A 19,223-nucleotide genomic window follows, 5' to 3' on the forward strand; every position below is an offset into this window, starting at 1 on the left:
GTTTATTGAACATCATAAGTCATATACAAGTGAAATATAAGGTTTGCTACATGAACAAATTCAAATGTCACAGATGCGCGAAAATATGCGCAAATGTGCCGAAATGCTAATTTTGCATTCTCGCCTGAATTCTCTTTGTACTTTACCCAATCTGACTTTGTTCTGCTTCACTTTTTCAAGTGAAAACATTGCAGAGAGACTGTTCACATATTGTGCTATGATTTGGGAGAGCTTCAGGGCTTAGTGCATCATTTTAAGGAGATAATCATCCTGAAAGTGCTTTTTTCTATAGGCGGACCTGGAACTTCTATTTGTTCTGTGTTTCAATCTTTATTTACTCTTAGCCAGCAACATATATACTAATATTTACACATCTGACCAAAAGCTCACAAGGGTTGCCTTTATTATAACACCAGAATTATTCAAATAGCCCTTGTGGTTGCAGAGATACACCCTTTTTAGTTTGGGTATGCTATTTCGAGCTAAATCCTAAAAAATGCCTTGGTGCTTAACGGGGCTTAAAAGGTTAAGTTTTAGACAACACGTATCAATATCTCAGGTAGGAGAAGGAAGAAGGGGAAGTTTGATTTTCCTGAAACCATTTTTTACATTGTATCTGAATAAACACCAAATCTGACTATAGCACGCAACTGATTACAGTTTAATTAAGCATAAAGCAAAGGTTTCTCGTGGTGTTTCACCTTCAACATAATCCTCCTCGTGTTTTTCTACAGTGAATTGAGGAACGTACAGCAGGTATGTTTGCAAATCCGACTTTATTACAGTTTGACGTTATTATACATGACCCAGAGCGTGCGATGGGGCCTCTACGACCTCACTTTGCGCTGCTCTTCTTTTTATTTTCCGTCGGCGTCCTGTCGAGCTTCCGGTTCATGATGTTTCTCTCCGTCTCGACACAACACATCAGGATAAACGAGGCCAGTACAATGTAGGTCCCCATGCAGGTCATCCATCTTGTGGCCGTACCAGGCGGAGCGAGGGGACCTAGGTCACCTAGACACAGCGTTCGTTAAAGGGGATGTGAAGTAAAAGATAAAGTACAGCCAGACAGGTGAATCTATACTTCGGCACAGCAACAGCCTACTTTGACCTAAATGCAAACATCAGCATGTTTAGCAGGTACATTTGTTTTTACACCTACTGCGGTTTGACATGTTCGCATCTGAAAGTCAGATCTAAGCACAAAGTGAGCCGAGGCTGACGGGAAGGTCAATGTTTTGCACTTCAAAAAGTATTGGTTGTCGTGTCAAATTCATATTTTGACAAGATAGTGCGAGATAAAAATACATCATGGTTGTTTAATCTTACACCTTTCAGGTTTAACAACCCCAAACATGAGTGTTTGTAGCAGTTCATTAAGGTCACACCTATGAGGTACAGTACGAGGCATCGGTTCAGCCACTTAAATACACGTGTGGGATATCTGCAACCTCAGGATGTCTTGTATATTAGCCAACGCAGTCTTTAATGGGAGACTATGCAGTTTAACAACTACTCAGTGGGATCAGTTATATAGGATATACTGAAGCGTGCAAACATTAGCCACCATAAACTAGAGGTCACACCAGACCGAGAAATCTATGTTTAATTATTGTATTTAATTGAGTGTTTTTTTTATTGACTAATTCAACTGTTCATTTGCAGGAATAATATGTTTGATGTTCTTGATTTAGCTAAACTTAAGTACCACACCTGGCACACTACTAGAGCAAGTCCGCTTCACACGGTGAAACATGGCAAACATTCACAGCTGAATAATTCAGCAGAAAAACGCAGATCACGTTTCAACTATTCAGGATTCCCTTGATTTACCATTGACGGCCCGTTGCCTGTAAAGCAGCGTTCATGTCATGTTAGTCTAACACCATAAGTGTGGGGTTCGACCAGGCTGATCCAGGACAGGCTTTCTACTGCCCTCACCGACACGACACAGCATGTTCAGAGGAAATCAGAACTAGCACACAGTTAACACGCAGCAGCCAAGAAAAAAGAGAAAACAACAAGTTCTTCACCCGTCTTTGCGTCTTTTTGCCCAACTGAGGTCACACTGGATAATAACCCGCAAGAGAGGTGAGTCAAAACAAAAAGGTGTTAAATTTCGTAAGAATATCATGCAAGACATCCGAAAACATTACATCGTTTCACCTCAACAAGAAAAAAAAAAGACTAACATTAAGAGAAATGCTGTTTTCGAGACCAATCCCAAACTCAAAAACGAAACATTCATTTATTTTATTTAACTTTATTTCACAATTGTATGCCATTTATTGTGTTCTTTGTTATAATACCACACACAAATGTCAACTGGCTAAAACAATATAAAACATAACTTCCACAATTTGTCATTATTTATATTATGTACATGCACTCATATATTCAGAGGCAAAAAAATCTCAGGCTTTCGCTTTCTCTCAAGTGCACTTTCATCTGTCTTCCCCGCTGGTTGAGAGGCCTTTCCAATGAGGATCCTTCAGCTTCTGTCTACCAGGTGGACTTCAAGATGTAATAGCATTTTGGTTTGTATTCGGTTTGGGGGCATTGTGGGAGAAAATAACCGAAGTGATGGTATGCTTTTTATAACCAATCGAGAGCCGAAACTAACACAATTTGTTGTTACTTTCACAACGCAACGTCTCATCCTGGAGCAGTTTGGGAAGCAGACGACAAACTAGAGTTGAATGTGGATGAAGTTCAACACCGTGCCGGACAAATAGTGTCACTCCCAGGTGGATTCACAAAAAAAGAAGAAGAAAAGAGTCTGAAAACTAGTGTAATCTTGGCGCCACTGCAATAAAAGATAATTTTAACTCGTCGGTGACAAACGCCGTGACCCATTTCGCTGCTGCCGCTCTTCCTCTCTGAGGTGGACAGAGCACCACTTCCAGAGTTTAGCTCACAACCAACATACAAGTGCCGGGATTGTCTTTTACCGAAAGTTAACGTGTTCTTTTGATGCTTTTCTGGGACCTCGGATGTGAGGGAGGTGTGGTAGGAACAAGACAAGGGATCAGGAGCACATTGTGCACCTGGATGCTTTATCCCAGTCCATGGCCCTAATCATGAACTATCTACAATACTGGGTTTGACAAAAAAAAAAAAAAAAAACTGGAAGTTTAAGAATAAACAAAATCTCCTCCTCTGCCACAGCTGAACTACACACAGAGAGGTGTGGACATCTTATTTCTACAGCTCTGTTGATAGATTACTAGGACGTAACAGTATCACTGGAGGCGTGGCCGAGCTCATGACAAAGTAGTTCTCGGATCATCCGCTATGCATTCAAAATGCAGAAATATTTCTCGAAGATAAAATTGGGATCTTATTGAATTTCCGTTGTTTAAAAGAAGAAAGGAAGATAAGAGAAACAGGCTCTCTTGTCACCCGTGTAGCAGGATGATAATACTCAAGATTGGATTCTTATTGGAGTGGTCCGTCAGGTGCTGCCGGCCTCCTGTTCGTAACCTCCATCCGTTGAGGCTGCTCAGGCGGGATCGGGCCAGCGCTCCTCTCTATGTGGGGGCGAACTTCTTGGCCTGCGCTCTTACCCGCTTCTCATAATCCATCCTGTTCTGACTGAAACACAGAGATGAAGACATTTAGACCCATGCGTTTCACATTCACCAGTTCATTTAGAGGACAACACATCCGTGTGTGTAAAGCACGGAAAGAACAGGAAACGTGTCCTTCTCCTTTTGTGTTATGACTCGGCCTTGGTCTCCAAAGGTGTGTGACATGACTTATTTTAGGAGAGGAATACTGACAATACATGACCTTTGAATGGAAATTACGACTTGAACCGAAGTTGGAATAAACCAGAAGTTTAATATCTCCAAATTAGCTTAATATCTTCAAATTAACATGACGATTCATTTGAAGATACAAGATTCTACGTCTTCAATCCAAACCTAAACTATTTGATAAGGGATTTGGAACTCAGATGATCAGATTATATAAACCCCATCGTTGAGAATTTTCTTTTGCGAAAAATGTGTACAATGTGTGGTCTGCAGCAAAAGCCTCACTGAAATATTCAACAACTCTCATTCAGGCTTCAACTGTCAGCCAGTGGGTGAGTTAGGTCATCGCAGTAGTTACCAGTAAATTGTGTAAGCTTCTGCTTGTGCGGGGTCTTGGATGTTGGGCTCATTCAGCAGCTCCTGGATTCCCAACAGGATCTGAAAACAGTCAACAATCAGACGGCGTTTCTTCACAGCAGCTCCTCACATGGCCGCGCTGCATGTACATGCTATGACCGTCTGAGCGGCAATGTCATGGTGAACCAGCGGATGTGGTACAATAACATCATTTGTGCAGATGTATACTACACTGAACTTTCAGTTCGTAGTTGGATTATATCTGCACCATTTTACCATATCTTTGTAGTTGGGCGACTGCAGTGTGCCGCCTCCTTCGGCTTTAAAGTGTGTGGGAATCAGAGGCCTCTGCTCCATTTGGCACATTTATATCTGCGTACACAGTTGTTGCTGAACGCATTTGCACTTTTCATTTCTGTTTCTCAGATTACATTTGTAGTATTTTTTAAATGATTGAAACGTTGCCATAATACTTATTTACAGGTTTGTTTGTATTTCAATTGATCCATCAAGGATTATATTTTATTTATATCAGGGAATTCAAGCTCTTGGTAAATTGAGGCCTGTAATCGTGTTTTAATTTCCTGCATGAATATAAATATAAAAAAGGAAGTTAAATAATATTCAGCAACTGTTTAATGTATTTATACGACAATTCATTGCATTTGGTTTTTAAACCATTTTTCTAAATGCCAAGTTATTTACTGAAGGTTGAAAACATATTTGACTCTGTGTATATACACAGATTAATTTCTCTTTGAGAAAGATAGTGACCATCAACCACACACAACCAGCAGGTCTGAAGAGAACAGTACAGGATGCTGCGTGTTATATTGTGTAATAATTTATAGTGAAACATAGGCTGTAATTGCTCTGGTTCAAAATGCAAAAATGTTCCATGCAGTCACTGCAGTGTACAAATAATCAACACTCACTGGTAAACAGGTTAAAAGGTGAGCCGACCAGCTCCACCACTGATATGAGTATGAGACAGAGAGAGAGACTGCTGAGTGTTCAGACCTGTTTGATGGTGATGGCGGGCCTCCAGTCCTTGTCCTCCTCCAGGATGGACAGACAAACGGTGCCGGATGGGTAAACATTTGGGTGGAATATCGGTGGCTCAAACTTGCCTGAGTCATTGAAAAGAGAGGGAGAAATAAAGGCATTGTAGAAATCTGTCATATTCTGAAATCAATATCTCTAAAACACAAGAGGATGTGTAAAGGACTGCCATTTTTCCTCATGACAAAGACAGAGCAATTATCATCACATCTGTCTGACAAGATCACCAGTCAAACACTATCTTTGTTCAACATCTGATCTGAAGCTCCTACACCTTAGTAACAGGAATATTCATGCGAGACAAGACACTTTGCTCAATAAAGCTTTTATTAAATGGTATATTCAGAGCATAAATATATCAGCAAACAACTTGCTTTGTAAAGATATAGTAGATGTTTACCTGAGCAGAGAATGAAGTTGCTCTCTAATTTCTAAAAATAGCGTTCCACGTTCACAAAAATAGATACTTTATATTAAAAAATGCTGTCATCTTTGGCTCAGCTTTCATTGCTCACACAAGGTGGTGTACCGACTAAACCAGGTAGAATGACCGTGAGCCTTTGTCCTTTTATGTTGAATAGACCGTGTGTAAATGTCTGCCCTTTAACATGGAATAACACTGCGGACCAGGTGAGCAGTGACACTCACATTTTGGTGGTGAGGAAGGGTAGTCATCTTTGAACAGCATTCTGAGCTTATAGAGTCCTCCCTCCCACAAGGTCTGATGAAAGAAGAAGGAATTCATTACTTTTGTAAACACAAAAAGGATATTAATCAACTGCAAAGCACTAAACAAAAGCAAAGATACAAGAATGACCTTACATAAATAAAAATGTGCAGATGTTTTTTACCCAAGCATTTTCTCATTTACTTTTCAAATTATGGCCTTAAAATGCTCTTATGAGAGATTCCATTATGTCACCCCCCAGGAATATTCCCTACAGTTCACTCCCCTGCACACCTTATATTTAAATACACGTCACTTTCACACAATCAATCACTTCATTCCATGCACTTTACTTATTTTTAACTTTCATTTTTATTCTCTGTAGATCCAACTGTAAATATTCAATACACCCATTTGTAAATTTCCATGCTCCCTTTTTATTGCACTCGGTTCCATGTTTATCGTTAAATGTTCTTTGTTAAATGTTTTGCACCTCCCGCCAGGACAAATCCCTTGTATGTGTTCTAAATGGTTCTGAGATATATATATATATATATTTATATATATATATATAAACATATATACACACACACATACATATAAATCTGTACATTTAAAAAAGGTACAATGACCATGTGTTACTATTTCTTGCTTGTGTTATTTGAGAGGCATCTATCTATGTTGACACTGGTTAGATCTAAACAGGAAGAGAGCAATCAATTAACATGCCACGTGACTGGTGACAAAAGCACGACACTGTAACGCGTGTTGTTTTTAACATGCAGGACCACGTCTTAATTTCTAACGTATATAAAGGCTGTCGGTCGTTGTGGAGACCCGTGAGAGCAGCTGTAGCTCGCCGACTTACTCCTTTCTTCCCCGGGATCGCACACTCCCAGTTCATCAGGTTCATGGTGCCATCGGGGTTCTTTGTGGGCACGGCGACAAAACCCTGCGAGACACACAAGATACACAACACGTCAGCGGCCTACCGGGGTGCTAGGTCAACTGTTATAAAGGAAACACAAGCTAAGCAAGCACCGAGTGAAACACGTCCACACGGACTCGGGATCAACACGTTGCTGCTTACAAACGGGTGGTCTTTCCTCCAGGCTTTGCGCTCCTGAGACAGTCTGCTAAGAGCGATGCCAGACATAGCTGCTCATCAACGCCTCCCTGTGGAAAAACAACCCAAAACACATTAATTATTCAATTTAAACGGTCCACGTACTAGTATTGTAGCCACAATCGTCTCTTTCGAGAATAGCAGTGCACGTTGGGCAATTTACCGTCGAAAATATATTTACGTAACGCTAGTTTACGAGAATACTAGATTTAACTACACGGTACATTGTGTTTCTCCATTGTACGTTAATTCCATAAAAGGGCAAACACCTACAACGGCAATACACCGACCAACGGGCTCATGTAAGCCGAACTTACCTCTTGTTTTATTCGGCTAACGTTGAATAACAGAAACAAGTACGTGGGTTGGAGGATGTTCGCGTAAGTGCCTCGCTTACGCTCACGCTACTGCTGTGGACGGCGGCCGGGAAAAAAACACACCCTTCGACGTTCAAAAGCCAAACTACGGGACCAGTTAGGGCGCAAAAGACCAAACCGAAAGAAACTTAGATATAATCAACATTCCCCAAAACAATCGTATCGACATATATTGGTGTTATTTTTGACAATTTACCACAGATGTGTAAAACAATGTGACTCGCGACGCCGTTTCGACAGCTAGCCTCTCGCAAGAAAGGACCCCAATTTGTTTATTTCGTCAGGACCTTCAGGCAGTTTTCGGGACGTCCGGGTGACACACGTCAGAGACGATCGGCCATCTTTGTTGTGGCATTCGATGCATGCTGGGAAGTTCGCTCCTTTGAAGGATTCGATCCTTTTGAGTCATGTCGCCTGCTCCGAAAGTCTTATGGAGGATTCAGGAGCAGCCGTCTGTCTCCAACAGCAGAGAAAACTCCAGCTACACTTCCATCAGTGAGGTAAGAAATACAATGAGAAAGTCAAATAATGCAACTGATACTTCTGTCAAATTTTGTTCATATGTCTCCCCACCTTCATCGTCTTGAAGGGACAGTTTGTATTTAGTGGGATCCATATGCAGAAACGGGATATAAAACTGATAACTATGTTTTCATTAGTGTATAATCAACTGAAACTAAGAATCTTTCACCAGGTTGCACCGCAAAGTTTCTACAGTAGAACGGACAAAATGCAATGTCTCTTTTAGGCAGAGGAATCTGAGTAATCAGATGGTCTTCTTGAGTAATCAGATGGAAGACCTAGAGGTGGAGAGAAGAGCCACAGCTGCTCTTGAAGAAACCTTGCATAACGAAAAAGCCGCTAAAGCTCAACACAAAGCTGCCCTGAAGCAGCGGAAAGAAAAAGAGGCTCTAGCAACGGCTCTGAGGAAGAAGCAAGCTGGACAAAAACAGCCTTCGTGTTGAGGTCCAAGTGGATGATCTCAAGAAGTCACAGAACGATCAGCAGAGGAGCAAGGCAAAGCTGAAAGGTGCAACCGCCGCAATGACCGCAGAGATCAGAGAGGACGTTGATTGAGAAGCTCCAGAAGGATCTGGAAGCGTCTTCCTGTCAGCAAACAAAGAATCAGCTGAGCATCATCTGGTGAATTGTGTTGAAATCAAGTCACTGAAGGACAGCCTCATCGAGCAGCAGGGGGAAGTCTGGAAAAATACCATGGACTTCAATCCCTGCACTTCAACATACAGAAACTTCAAAGCAACATCGAAGCCAAGGACACCATTGTGTCCACACGGCAGGATGAAGTGAACCAGTGGGCTTCAGACCTCAACGAGGAACGAACAAAAAACTGTTCACTCCAAGGACTATGAGGCTGCCGTCTCCCAGCAGCTGAAGGAAGTGGAAGAACTGAACCATGTGATTCATGAGAACCAACTCCTCGCCTCTGAGAACAAAAGGCTGCGAAGTGAACTTGCGGCTGCGCTAAATGAGAGGCAGCTTCATCGAAAGCAGCTTCAGGACGACCGACAAGCTTGCAGCAGGCACAGGAAGGCCATTGAGAAGGATGAGGCTCGGTCCTTGAGTGTTCAAAAAGATTGAGATCCAAGAGAAGGAGCTCTCTGAGAGGACTCTGGCTTTGGAAAGGAGCCTGATAGGCGGACAATTCTTAAGGTCTTCCCTCAGAAGTGAGAAGAAGCGCTTTGATCAGATGATCTCGGAAAAGCATGCTTTAGTGGAACGTCTAGAAATCTTCGGTAACCAGCTGAGAGACGCATCTGGAGGCTCAGAGAGTCTGATGTACAACACTTTGGGGGAGGAGAATGCAGACATCAGAGTCAGATCTAAACACCGCTCTCTCTGTGCGCCATGAAGAGATGACGTCAAAGAAAAATTATACCATCTCTGAGAACCAAATTACCATTGCTAATCTCCAGTGCACTGTAGACGGGCTCAAGGAACAGCAGTCAGAGAGCAAGACAAGATGGGCAGAACTTGTGTGTTTTGTATGATGATTGATTGTATGATTGTAAATAGTTGATTTGTTATACTGGATATGTAAAAACTGCCAAAGAAGAAACATAATAAACTTCACTTTGTACAGCCAATTTTGTGGTTTTACCTTTGCCGTTTCGTGATCAATAAGTTGGGTTCAAAGGCATTTGGACACAGCACTATACAATGTTGGAATCAATGTGTAATATCGAACATGTTGGGGCCAATATCTAGCAGTACCAGTAGCTTTTGGAATATGAGTACAGTAAAATGTCAATAGATGGCTTTCGCATCACTGAAAATCATATATTACAAATAACGCACAGATCAGCTTGCCGGCTTGAAATAACGGCAGCTGTTTTTTTATAATGTATTTTATCATTTTACTATGAAGGCCAAATTCCCCCACATAGTTGCTTAGTTGTGTAACTTTACGCAACAGGGTGGGGAGGCGCTCTTTCCAGACAATGGATGGTGGCAGTGATGGAGACAAAGCCATTTTATAACAAAACAATTAGTAAAGTAAACGTTTAAGACGATACTAATAATAAGTAATACACTTCTAGTATGATTACTACTACTCAAAACATTTTTGGTTTTTACCCCAAGTGTAGTATGAATTTAATGTGATATTGTGAAGACAATATATTTGTCTGGGAAGTGTAAGGTCGCCATCTTGTGTTCAGGATTAATTTTCAGCTTTATTTCTAAATACTCTATTTTACTCTGAATGGACCATAACTTATGAAATGAACATCATGATGTATTGAAGTAGACTTGAAACTAGTGATTGAGACCATAAACTCATGTTTACTGATGCTAACCCTATAAATCAAGTGAGAAGTAGTCATTTTCTCAAATACTTCCATTAATTTTTTTTGCAACCAGAGGAGTCGCCCCTTACTGGCCAGTATATAGAATGCAAGTTTAAGGCACATCCGCAAAATCCACAACTCGAGAAGAATCGTTCAAAAATGTTGATCGTTCTCTTTTGCCCAGTGGTAATGATCTTTTGTTCTTCTCTTTTTTTCTTCTTTAACCCAATGGTACATAGCAACAGCTGACGTCATACACAATGGTTAAAGTAACTCAGTACTTGCTATGTTTAACATTTTAAAGGTGCCAAGGCCATATTACTTGTAAACAAAAGACAATGATGCAGGTTGGAACAAGTGCACAGCTTTCAATGCAATCTTCTAAACAACTCTTGCTCAGCCATTTATAATTTCCTCTTCACATTAGTAGATAAGTAGATAAGTTAAATACTGTACATTGTACAGTTGCACTTAATAGCTTACTACCATGGTGTAAAAACCCCGCTAAAATACATACATTTTGTTGTTAAGATCGGGCATATTGCCAGACACCTCAAATCAAGCACAGGAACCGGTTTGAACTGGTTTTGATTTCCTCTGCGTCAGCATCCCAATTTTTTTTTTTTTTTTAAATGTGTTGTATTCTGTCTGAAAAGCTGCAGCTTTCTTTAGGGCCACGTCGTGTGCTTGATTCATTTGCTGGGTTCACAACAAGTTATATTTGATAAACTTTGTAATGATTACATATGTTATGAAGTGAAAACAATATAATAAAATATATTTTTATTTTCAACAAAATGATCGTTAGACTGAAAGAAATAGAAAATAAGATCCTATAATCCCATTAATTGTGAGGAAGACAGTATTTTGCCCTTTGGTCTTCCATGGCCTTCTAACAAAGCTAATATGTACTTTTCTGGTTACTGAATAAACACGTTTTTCCTCCATGTCATAAGCTAGACATGTTTTAAAAAGGGAAGAAAATATATGACACTGTACCCATGTGTAGCATAACCATTTATTATTAATACATTTGCAAAACAATTCATCAATACATGAAGAACATGCACTTCTTCTAGGAGGAGTTTATCTTTTCTCTACCATCGTTAACATGACGAGATATAAGAACGACAACCAAAACCATTATGTTATTTTACATTATTCAAAACCTTTCTGCAAAATGCAACTATTGTCCTATTGAGGAAAGTTAGATAATTTGCATAAGTAGAGAATATTTTCATTCCGAGCTTTAATGACAAAGCAGCCTTATACAGCATGAACCATCTCCTTCATATAAATCGAAAGTACACAATTAAACTAGTTGTATAGATGTGATCTATCACTCTTGCTGGCAGCAAAAACATTGCTTCCCCTTGTAAAAGTAACACCACACCCTTGCGTGTCGTAATCTACTGCCTTGCCTCTTTCCTTCACACCTTCTTCCCCTCTCCCTCTGAGATGATATGCTCCGGTGATGCCCTTTTAAACCATTCAGACCAGGAGCCGTCGTAAACACACACCCCAGGGTGCCCGAGCAGGTGAGCTGCCAGAGCAACGTGACACGCCGTGACGCCGGACCCACAGGTGGCCCACAGCGGTTGCTCCAGGTCCACCCCCGCCTCTCGGAAAAGTTTGGACAGGCCCTCGGTTCCCAGCTCCTTGCCAGAGGCATCCAGGAAAGAAGGGAACGGCATGTTGATGGTACCAGGGAAGTGTCCCGGCAGTGTGTCTGTGAGGGCGAGGCAGAGGAGTGAGAAACATTGCAAAAATTTGGGGTAATAATGGAAGAAAAAAACCACACCCCTCATGGTCTATTTATTGGGCTTTCAGCCACATCTCATGGTCTTCATCAGCAGACAGTTTGCTTAGAGATGGTTCAGTGTTCATCCATGACAGTTAAACATCTATATATTGACTGAGCAAACTCATTCTGCTGAGATCACAAATAACGCTTCAAACACTTCAACCTGTGCAATATTACTATTAATACTGTTCATAATAATAGTTATATTGTATTCTGTCTGTATATAATATATATTTTTTTCTTCTTCATTATCTATATTACTTGCTTTGATTTTTTACTGTCTCTTTACTTGTCTCTTGTGTGCACTTTTGCTGCTGTAATCCTGAAATGTCCCCACTGCGGGACTAATAAAGGAATATCTAATCTAAAGACCATGAGATGTGGCTGAAAGTCTGCAATAAATCTCCTAAGTGTCATTTTGGTTTTGTTTGTCAAACTAACCAACTAGTACTACAAACTAAACATGTTTGATTTGATTGCACAACAGCAACTAATGTATACAATTAATTTGAAATGACAGTTAATAACCTTTCTTATAGAAATCTGTTATTTTGATTCATTACAATATCATAAATAATGTCAACATTAATTAGAAATTATAATAATAATTCGGTATGATACATAAGAAAATGATCACGTAGTCCTATATAATAAACAAAATATAGAACCAAAAATGTCTTAATTCATGCAACATACACATTCAAAGGACACAGTTGACCTCTGCTCACCAGAGGCCACATGGTGCGTCTATTCAGTCCCTAACTAGTCTTGAAATTGCATGAAAGCTGAGACTTTTGTGGACATTCTTTTAAAACTTATTGGCACCGCACAACAAAAAAAGACCTGTTGTGACCTCTAGAATAATCATAGCCTCGTGAAACTTAACCACAAACTAGAGTAGGGCAACTTAAGACTTCTGAAACAACTTAAGAGACATAACAGAGCGCTGGGATGGCCATCACATCATTATGTTTTTACACTTTCAGTTTGTAATCATTATGCATTTCTGACTTTAGTACAACTTGACACATTCTGCTGAGCTGCATCTTTCAGCTGAGGGAGCTCACCGTCTCTGGGCTCCGGCTCAGTGCCCCTGAACCTCCCTGCAGACCGGGCATCCACCACCTGGACCTGCGGGGTCCTGATGTTCTCTAACACTTCCTCGTAGCTCTTCACCCACGACTGGTTCACCGACGCCTTGAACTCGCTGCAGCTCTCCGGGTCGGAGTAGTCAGACGTCACCGGGTGTCCGTCCGCCAGCCAGTTCCTCATGCCGCCGTCCAGCACCGACACCCGGCCGTGTCCGAACAGCCGGAACATCCACCACACGCGCGGCGCGCCGAACGCCCCGAAGTCGCTGGTGTCGTACACCACGACGTGCGTGTCGTTCCCGATGCCCAGGGCGCCCACGTACCGGGAGAAGTGGCCGGAGGTCGGCAGCATGTGGTCAAGCGAGGAGCTCTTGTCGCTGCAGTCGTCGATGTCGAAGAACGAGGCGCCCGGGATGTGAGTCCGCGCGAACTCCGCTCTCGGGTCCCGCTTCGTCTTGGGCAGGTACCACGACGTGTCGAGGACGCGGAGTTTGGGCCCGACGAGGTTGTTCCTGACGGCGTCGGCCAGCCACTGGGCCGAGACCAGAGCCCGGGTCCGCGCCGCCATGACGAGGCGCTGAGATAATACAGGCTGAGGGCGCTAGAGGGAAGCGCTCATGGAGAGTGGAGTGGGTTAGAGAGGCCAACACGGCAAGGAAACGCGACACCAACTAGTTTGCACAACCAGGAATTACATTTAAATAAAGACGAAGACTTAAGACAAAAACTTTCCTTTAATAAGAAGTCAATGTGAAAATATAATGCCATTTCAAATCACATATCAAAACATATTGGAACAAGTACATTTACCTGTTGAAGTGGTTATATTGTAGCAGAAAGCTTTTCAGATACATGATTTAGTAGGAATTATTATGCCGAATAAGCTTTTTGAAAATAAGGTATTCTTTAATTGGTAAGTAAAAGGTCTTTTCACACTTTGTCACGCCTTTGGTCAACCTCGGGGCTCGTGCTTGACCTCGGAGACCACATGCTCTGGCGGGGCCTTGGTGAACCACTCATACCAGGAGCCGTCGTACACAGACGCCTCGGGGGCGCCGCACAGATGGACAGCCAGCACCATGTGGCAGGCCGTCACACCGGAGCCGCAGGATCCACTGATTGGCTGATTCAGGTCCACATTGGACTCCTTAAAGAACTTCCTCAGCCTCTCCGGGGAGAGCATCATGCCATCTTCGTCGAGAAACTCAAGGAAAGGCATGCATTTGGAGCCAGGGATGTGACCCGGTTGGATGCCTGCAGTGGGGCGACCATGTATTAGTTACAACATTTGCAAAAAACGTGATGTCACCTATTTCCGTGCACCAATCAGGATTTAGCAACATTTGGTTCAGATGACATTTGTGTGGCTGGCAAGCTTTTCATGTGTGGTTTAGAGTGAAATCATTGAAATGTTTTTTTCAAAAAAAAAACTCCAGCAGACAAACATAACTCACACCTGCTTTTTGACTGGTAAGCTATAACTAAAGATGTATTTGTCCAGAATTCTTAATTTGTCTGTTACTTATTTAGTGATGACTGTACTGTTAAATACTTTATTTAGGTCCCAACAAAACAACCACATCTGTTCAATGACTAATATAAAAGCATAATTTGATGAAACCTAAAGAAATAGCCGGCAGAATTTCTGAACTTCGAGATCAGTTCTCTGCAGATTGACAGTATTGTAACATTCAGTTTAATGCCTTTCCATTATGGTTTCTCTAGGGTTGGGAGCACCGCTTCTCTTTGGTGCCTGGTGAGCTTTGATAAGTGCAATTTGTGCAACGTGTTATGTTCACGTTGCACTAAAGTTGTTGTTTACATGAGAAAATACTCAGTACTTTTGAGGTGTGTATTCACACAGGAGTATAGAAAACAGGCTTTACCATGTGGTTATTTCAGTCAGACTATATATTGAATAACCAGAAGGTGGCAGTAAAATACTGCAGTGGATTCCTATACATTCCGCATTCATTACATAAGTTAAACCCTGCATGACACGTATCCTTGTAAGCAAACACAAACATATTATTGAGAGTGCAGCTGCACTGGTAGTTACCCACAATGTCACCTAAAAACTCATGAAAAAAAGTCTGTTTAACTTTGAATACCAAAAAGTTTGCACACTCATAAGTTCATATAAAAGGTCAAATAAAAAAATAATACTCTGGTTAAAAAACTAGACGACACATGCAAACTAAACGCACCCTCTCTTGGTTCTGGCTCTCTCCCTCGAAACCTCTCGTGGGGCCTCACGTCCACCACCTGGAACCGCTTCGTGACGATGTTCTCCGAGATGTCCTCAAACGACTTCACCCAGGAGCGGTTCATAGCGGCGGTGAAGCGCCCGGCCTCAGGGCGGTTGTAAGCGCCCGAGACCGGATACCCCTCCCGGAGCCAGTCCCTGAAGCCCCCGTTCAGCACCGACACCTGTGAATGCCCAAACAAGCGGAACATCCACCAGACCCTGGTGCAAGAAAATGCCCCAAAGTCACTGGCGTCGTAGACCACCACATGGCTGTCACCTCCAATGCCCAGGTTGCCCACGTAGTCCGCGAAGAACTGCTCGGTTGGGAGCGTGTGGTCGAACTTTGAGTTCTGGTCCGTGCACTCGTCTATGTCGAAAAAAGACGCTCCCGGGATGTGAGATCGTTTAAACTCCTTCTTGGCGTCTCGGTTCATCATCGGGAGGTACCAGGACGTGTCCAGCAGCCGCAGACGCGGTCCCACAAGATTGCGGTTGAGCATGTTTGCAAGCCATTTTGCAGAAACGAGGGCTTGAGTTTGCAACCCCATGTTGTTCGCTCAACTAACGCGGCCGCCCTAGCGGTTGTTCCCCGTGTTTAGGCGTCGCAAAAGGTACTAGACAGAAATATAATGCTTATGTTTCTATCCTAAATTCTTAAATAAATAAATAATTAGATATAAAGAAAAAAGTTCTATAACTAAAAATTGTTTTTATGAACAATCCTTTAAAATATGAGTTGACCATTCTTACATTCATGTTAGCGTTGTTTCTTAATTGACCTCTTACAACATCTTCTTTTAATCCCCTTTTTCAGCATTTTGTACAGTAAACTTACAAACATCTCTCAAATCATATTTACACTCATGTATTGAAAACAACCTTTGTACACAGTCTGGCAGTGACTTTGCTTTTGCTCTGTACATTGGTTGCATCATTTTATAATATACCAAATCCTTAAATTTCATAACATGAGATCTGACAAACAATGGATGTATATGCTCATATGGAAGTATAAGTGAGCAAAACACTATATGCAAGACCTTAGAAGTTTGTACATCTCTACATTTATACAGTATTGCGTTTGACTTTGAAACGTTATCATATAATCAATAGGTTGTCTCCATATTACTTTATGATCGATAATGACCCAGAGGAATTGTGTCAAAAACTCTCAATTTGATCACAGCATTGTAATTCAATACCCCCTAATTCTGTTTAATTTCCCAAAAACATGAATTTATTTCTTTATATTAAGAACAGCAAACCAAGATTTGATTATTTCTAGTTCCTTTTCAGTAGCAAACAAGTTCCTTCAAACGTTTTCCTGAGCAAAATAAGTTTGTATCGTCAGCAAAAATGACACATTTTAATAAGTTAGTAACATTTCGTTAATATAAAGTATAACAAGTATTGGTCTATAATGCATATCTCCATTTTTAAATATTAGTATTACCTTTTCAGTTATTTTTTTTTTTAAAGACTGATTATATATCAGGTCGTACAATAAAAACAATTACTTTTTTAAATTACCATGCAATAGAATATATATCAGAAGATCTTGTTTTTAAACTTTACATTTTAAACTATCAATTGAATTTACTGCACAAAGGAAAATGGAATTTAAATTATCTTTAAACAAATCTTTGTCACCAGGCACAATAATAATAATAATAATAATAATGCATTTAATTTTTATCGCACTCTTCCTTCAAAAGAATCTCAGAGTGCCACACATATAGTAAAAACAAATAAAACCGATTAAAACATAGTTAAAGCAACCCATAAAAAAATTAAAATAAGAATGTAATAGCTGACAATAAATTAACTCAAGTTAAAAAAATCCCTTCCTGAATACAAAGGTTTTTAGGCCAGTCTTAAAAGAGTTCAGTGTCTGAGTTGCCCTCAGGTGGTCAGGGAGACCGTTCCACAAGTGTGGCGCTGCCGAGCAAAAGGCCCGGTCGCCCAAGGTGCGGAGCTTGGTGTTGGGCACCCGAAGGAGCCTGTAGATCTGAGGGTGCGGGTGGAGGTCAGAGGAGTGATACATTATTGAATGTCCATTGATGCATTTATAGGTAAGTACTAGGACTTTGTAGTTAATCCGGAATGAAACAGGGAGCCAGTGCAGTGAGTGGAGAATGGGTGATATGTGGTCATATTTCCGGACTTTCTTTAGGACCTTGGCAGCGCTGTTTTGGATATATTGTAGTTTCTGGATGTTCTTGTCAGTGACCCCAGTGTAGAGTGAGTTGCAGTAGTTCAGTCTTGAGGAGATAAAGGCGTGGACGAGCTTCTCTGCGTCTGACAGGGTTAAAGTGGGGCGGAGTTTGGAGATATTTTTTAGATGATAAAAGGAGGTTTTGCACAGGAATTTGATGTGGTCAGTAAAGGTCAGGTCGGGGTCAAACCGAACTCCCAGATTGGTGACTGTGGAGGAGAGGGGTATGACCTGACTGTCAAAGGTGAGATGAGTTATGGATGATGTCTGAACCTGGTGTGGAGTGCCAACAAGGAGGGCTTCAGAGGGGGAGCATGTAGATGATGAAGAGGATTGGTCCGAGCACCGACCCTTGTGGAACACCACAGGAGACTGGGAGCCGTCTGGACTTGCATCTTCCCAGTGAAACATATTCAGTTCTGCCAGAAAGGTAGGACTGGAACCACTGGAGTGCAGAGTCTGATAGTCCAATGATGGTGTGGAGGCGCTCTAGGAGGATGGTGTGATCCACTGTTTCAAATGCAGCTGTCAGGTCCAGGAGGATGAGGAGTGAGGGTGATCCTGCATCGGCTGACATCAGCAGGTCATTTGTCACCTTTAGCAAAGCTGTTTCAGTGCTGTGGGCTGAACGAAATCCTGACTGGAATTTTTCAAATAAGTTGTTGTTGCTGGCCAAAGACACAACAATGTCTTTGGCCAGAGTAGTTCCAACACCCACAAAATAATCATTGGAATCACTTTTAAAGCGTCCAGTGGCATCAGAGCCGTTTAGAAAACATGGGAATTCAGATTTGTAGTCTTTATTTTGGATATGATTGATTACTTTCCAAGTCCTTCAAGTATTATTTTGACTATCCTCTAGTATTTTATTATAGTATCCCTTCTTTGGTGATCTCCTGAGTCAATGTATTCTTATACTTTCCTTCACTTTCATTGGTTCTCAGTAGTACATATTTATTGTAAACTAAATTACTTTTTGCATGACCATTCCAGACTTAGCCTTCAATAGGCTTCAAATACATTTATCCTTTGCAGCGTCTAATAGGACAATGCTTATGGTATAACTTCAAAGATGTGTCCCGACTAAAATATTGTCTTCAGATTCAATTAATTCTGTAAAGCCCCAAATCACAAATATGATAACCCCTTAGAGGGCTTTACAATCTGTACACCTACAACATCCTGTCCCGGGACCTTTACATCAGGCAGGAAAAACTCCCCCAAAAACTTTAACGGAGAGAAACAAATAAAATGAAACTTTAGGGAGAGCAATAGAGAAGGATCCCTCTCCCAGGGTGGACCGAAGTACAATAGGTCATATGTACACCATTACACATTCAATGCTTATCACAGAAACGACTCGAATAGTAGGCGTGTTGAAAGGTTACGACTACCAAAAAGTGTCATATTTCTAGACTCAGATGCAGAGGAAGACAAGATCAGGTAGATGGCAAGGTCTTTTTACTAGGCATAAACGACATACACAGGTATTTAGAGTATGTAAAGGCAAACTAGTCAGACAGGGAGCAGGCAAGAATCCAAAAGCCAAAAACCATAGAAGCTGGGATAATAATGCTGGAGATAGGGCTGCTCAGTGTATCCTAAGATGTCTCCCATGCAGTAGGGTGCGGTCAAAGTAAAAAAATAATAATTACCTTCTAAACGGCTATTCCTAACCACTTTTCCTTGACCTTTATGTGGAATAAGTCAC

General features: G+C 41.4%; 3 protein-coding genes across 4 annotated transcripts; all 3 read right to left on the bottom strand.

Annotated features, from left to right (window-relative positions):
- Window positions 1-2,253: 2,253 nt before the first annotated feature.
- LOC306750267 (SUMO-conjugating enzyme UBC9-like) lies at window positions 2,254-7,479 on the bottom strand. 2 transcript variants are annotated; one of them, XM_079233667.1, is made up of 7 exons: window positions 7,288-7,479; window positions 6,935-7,020; window positions 6,713-6,796; window positions 5,826-5,898; window positions 5,136-5,245; window positions 4,117-4,196; window positions 2,254-3,594 (listed from the first exon to the last, which is right to left on the bottom strand). In XM_079233667.1, exons 2-7 carry the CDS (start codon window positions 6,998-7,000, stop codon window positions 3,531-3,533), a joined length of 477 nt encoding a protein of 158 aa, XP_079089793.1. In that variant the 5' UTR covers window positions 7,001-7,020; window positions 7,288-7,479; the 3' UTR covers window positions 2,254-3,530. The 2 variants fall into 2 exon arrangements, with proteins under 2 accessions (XP_079089793.1, XP_079089794.1); XM_079233668.1 differs by lacking the exon at window positions 7,288-7,479 and having other exon boundaries at window positions 6,935-7,046.
- Window positions 7,480-11,164: 3,685 nt separating this feature from the next.
- On the bottom strand, window positions 11,165-13,632 carry LOC306750445 (3-mercaptopyruvate sulfurtransferase-like). Its single transcript, XM_079233866.1, has 2 exons — window positions 13,026-13,632; window positions 11,165-11,883 (listed from the first exon to the last, which is right to left on the bottom strand). The coding sequence occupies exons 1-2, from the start codon at window positions 13,615-13,617 to the stop codon at window positions 11,585-11,587; spliced, it is 891 nt and encodes a 296-aa protein (XP_079089992.1). The 5' UTR covers window positions 13,618-13,632; the 3' UTR covers window positions 11,165-11,584.
- Window positions 13,633-13,764: 132 nt separating this feature from the next.
- Window positions 13,765-15,850, bottom strand: LOC306750444 (3-mercaptopyruvate sulfurtransferase-like). The gene is made up of 2 exons (XM_079233865.1): window positions 15,257-15,850; window positions 13,765-14,303 (listed from the first exon to the last, which is right to left on the bottom strand). The coding sequence occupies exons 1-2, from the start codon at window positions 15,843-15,845 to the stop codon at window positions 14,002-14,004; spliced, it is 891 nt and encodes a 296-aa protein (XP_079089991.1). The 5' UTR covers window positions 15,846-15,850; the 3' UTR covers window positions 13,765-14,001.
- Window positions 15,851-19,223: the final 3,373 nt, after the last annotated feature.

The sequence above is a fragment of the Taurulus bubalis genome (genome assembly GCF_910589615.1).
Source record: "Taurulus bubalis genome assembly, chromosome: 17".
Lineage (NCBI taxonomy): Eukaryota > Metazoa > Chordata > Actinopteri > Perciformes > Cottidae > Taurulus > Taurulus bubalis.

What these genes read in the sequence shown, in the direction of transcription:
- LOC306750444 (XM_079233865.1), bottom strand. Translation starts at nt 15,845, where the DNA reads ATGGGGTTGCAAACTCAAGCCCTCGTTTCTGCAAAATGGCTTGCAAAC. An exon ending in AGAGCCAGAACCAAGAGAGG is followed by an intron (nt 14,304 to 15,256) that starts GTGCGTTTAGTT and finishes GCCCCACTGCAG; the next exon opens with GCATCCAACCGGGTCACATC.
- LOC306750445 (XM_079233866.1), bottom strand. Translation starts at nt 13,617, where the DNA reads ATGGCGGCGCGGACCCGGGCTCTGGTCTCGGCCCAGTGGCTGGCCGAC. An exon ending in TGAGCCGGAGCCCAGAGACG is followed by an intron (nt 11,884 to 13,025) that starts GTGAGCTCCCTC and finishes TCGCCCTCACAG; the next exon opens with ACACACTGCCGGGACACTTC.
- LOC306750267 (XM_079233667.1), bottom strand. Translation starts at nt 7,000, where the DNA reads ATGTCTGGCATCGCTCTTAGCAGACTGTCTCAGGAGCGCAAAGCCTGG. An exon ending in CGATCCCGGGGAAGAAAGGA is followed by an intron (nt 5,899 to 6,712) that starts GTAAGTCGGCGA and finishes TTCTTTCATCAG; the next exon opens with ACCTTGTGGGAGGGAGGACT. An exon ending in CCGCCATCACCATCAAACAG is followed by an intron (nt 4,197 to 5,135) that starts GTCTGAACACTC and finishes GACTGTTTTCAG; the next exon opens with ATCCTGTTGGGAATCCAGGA.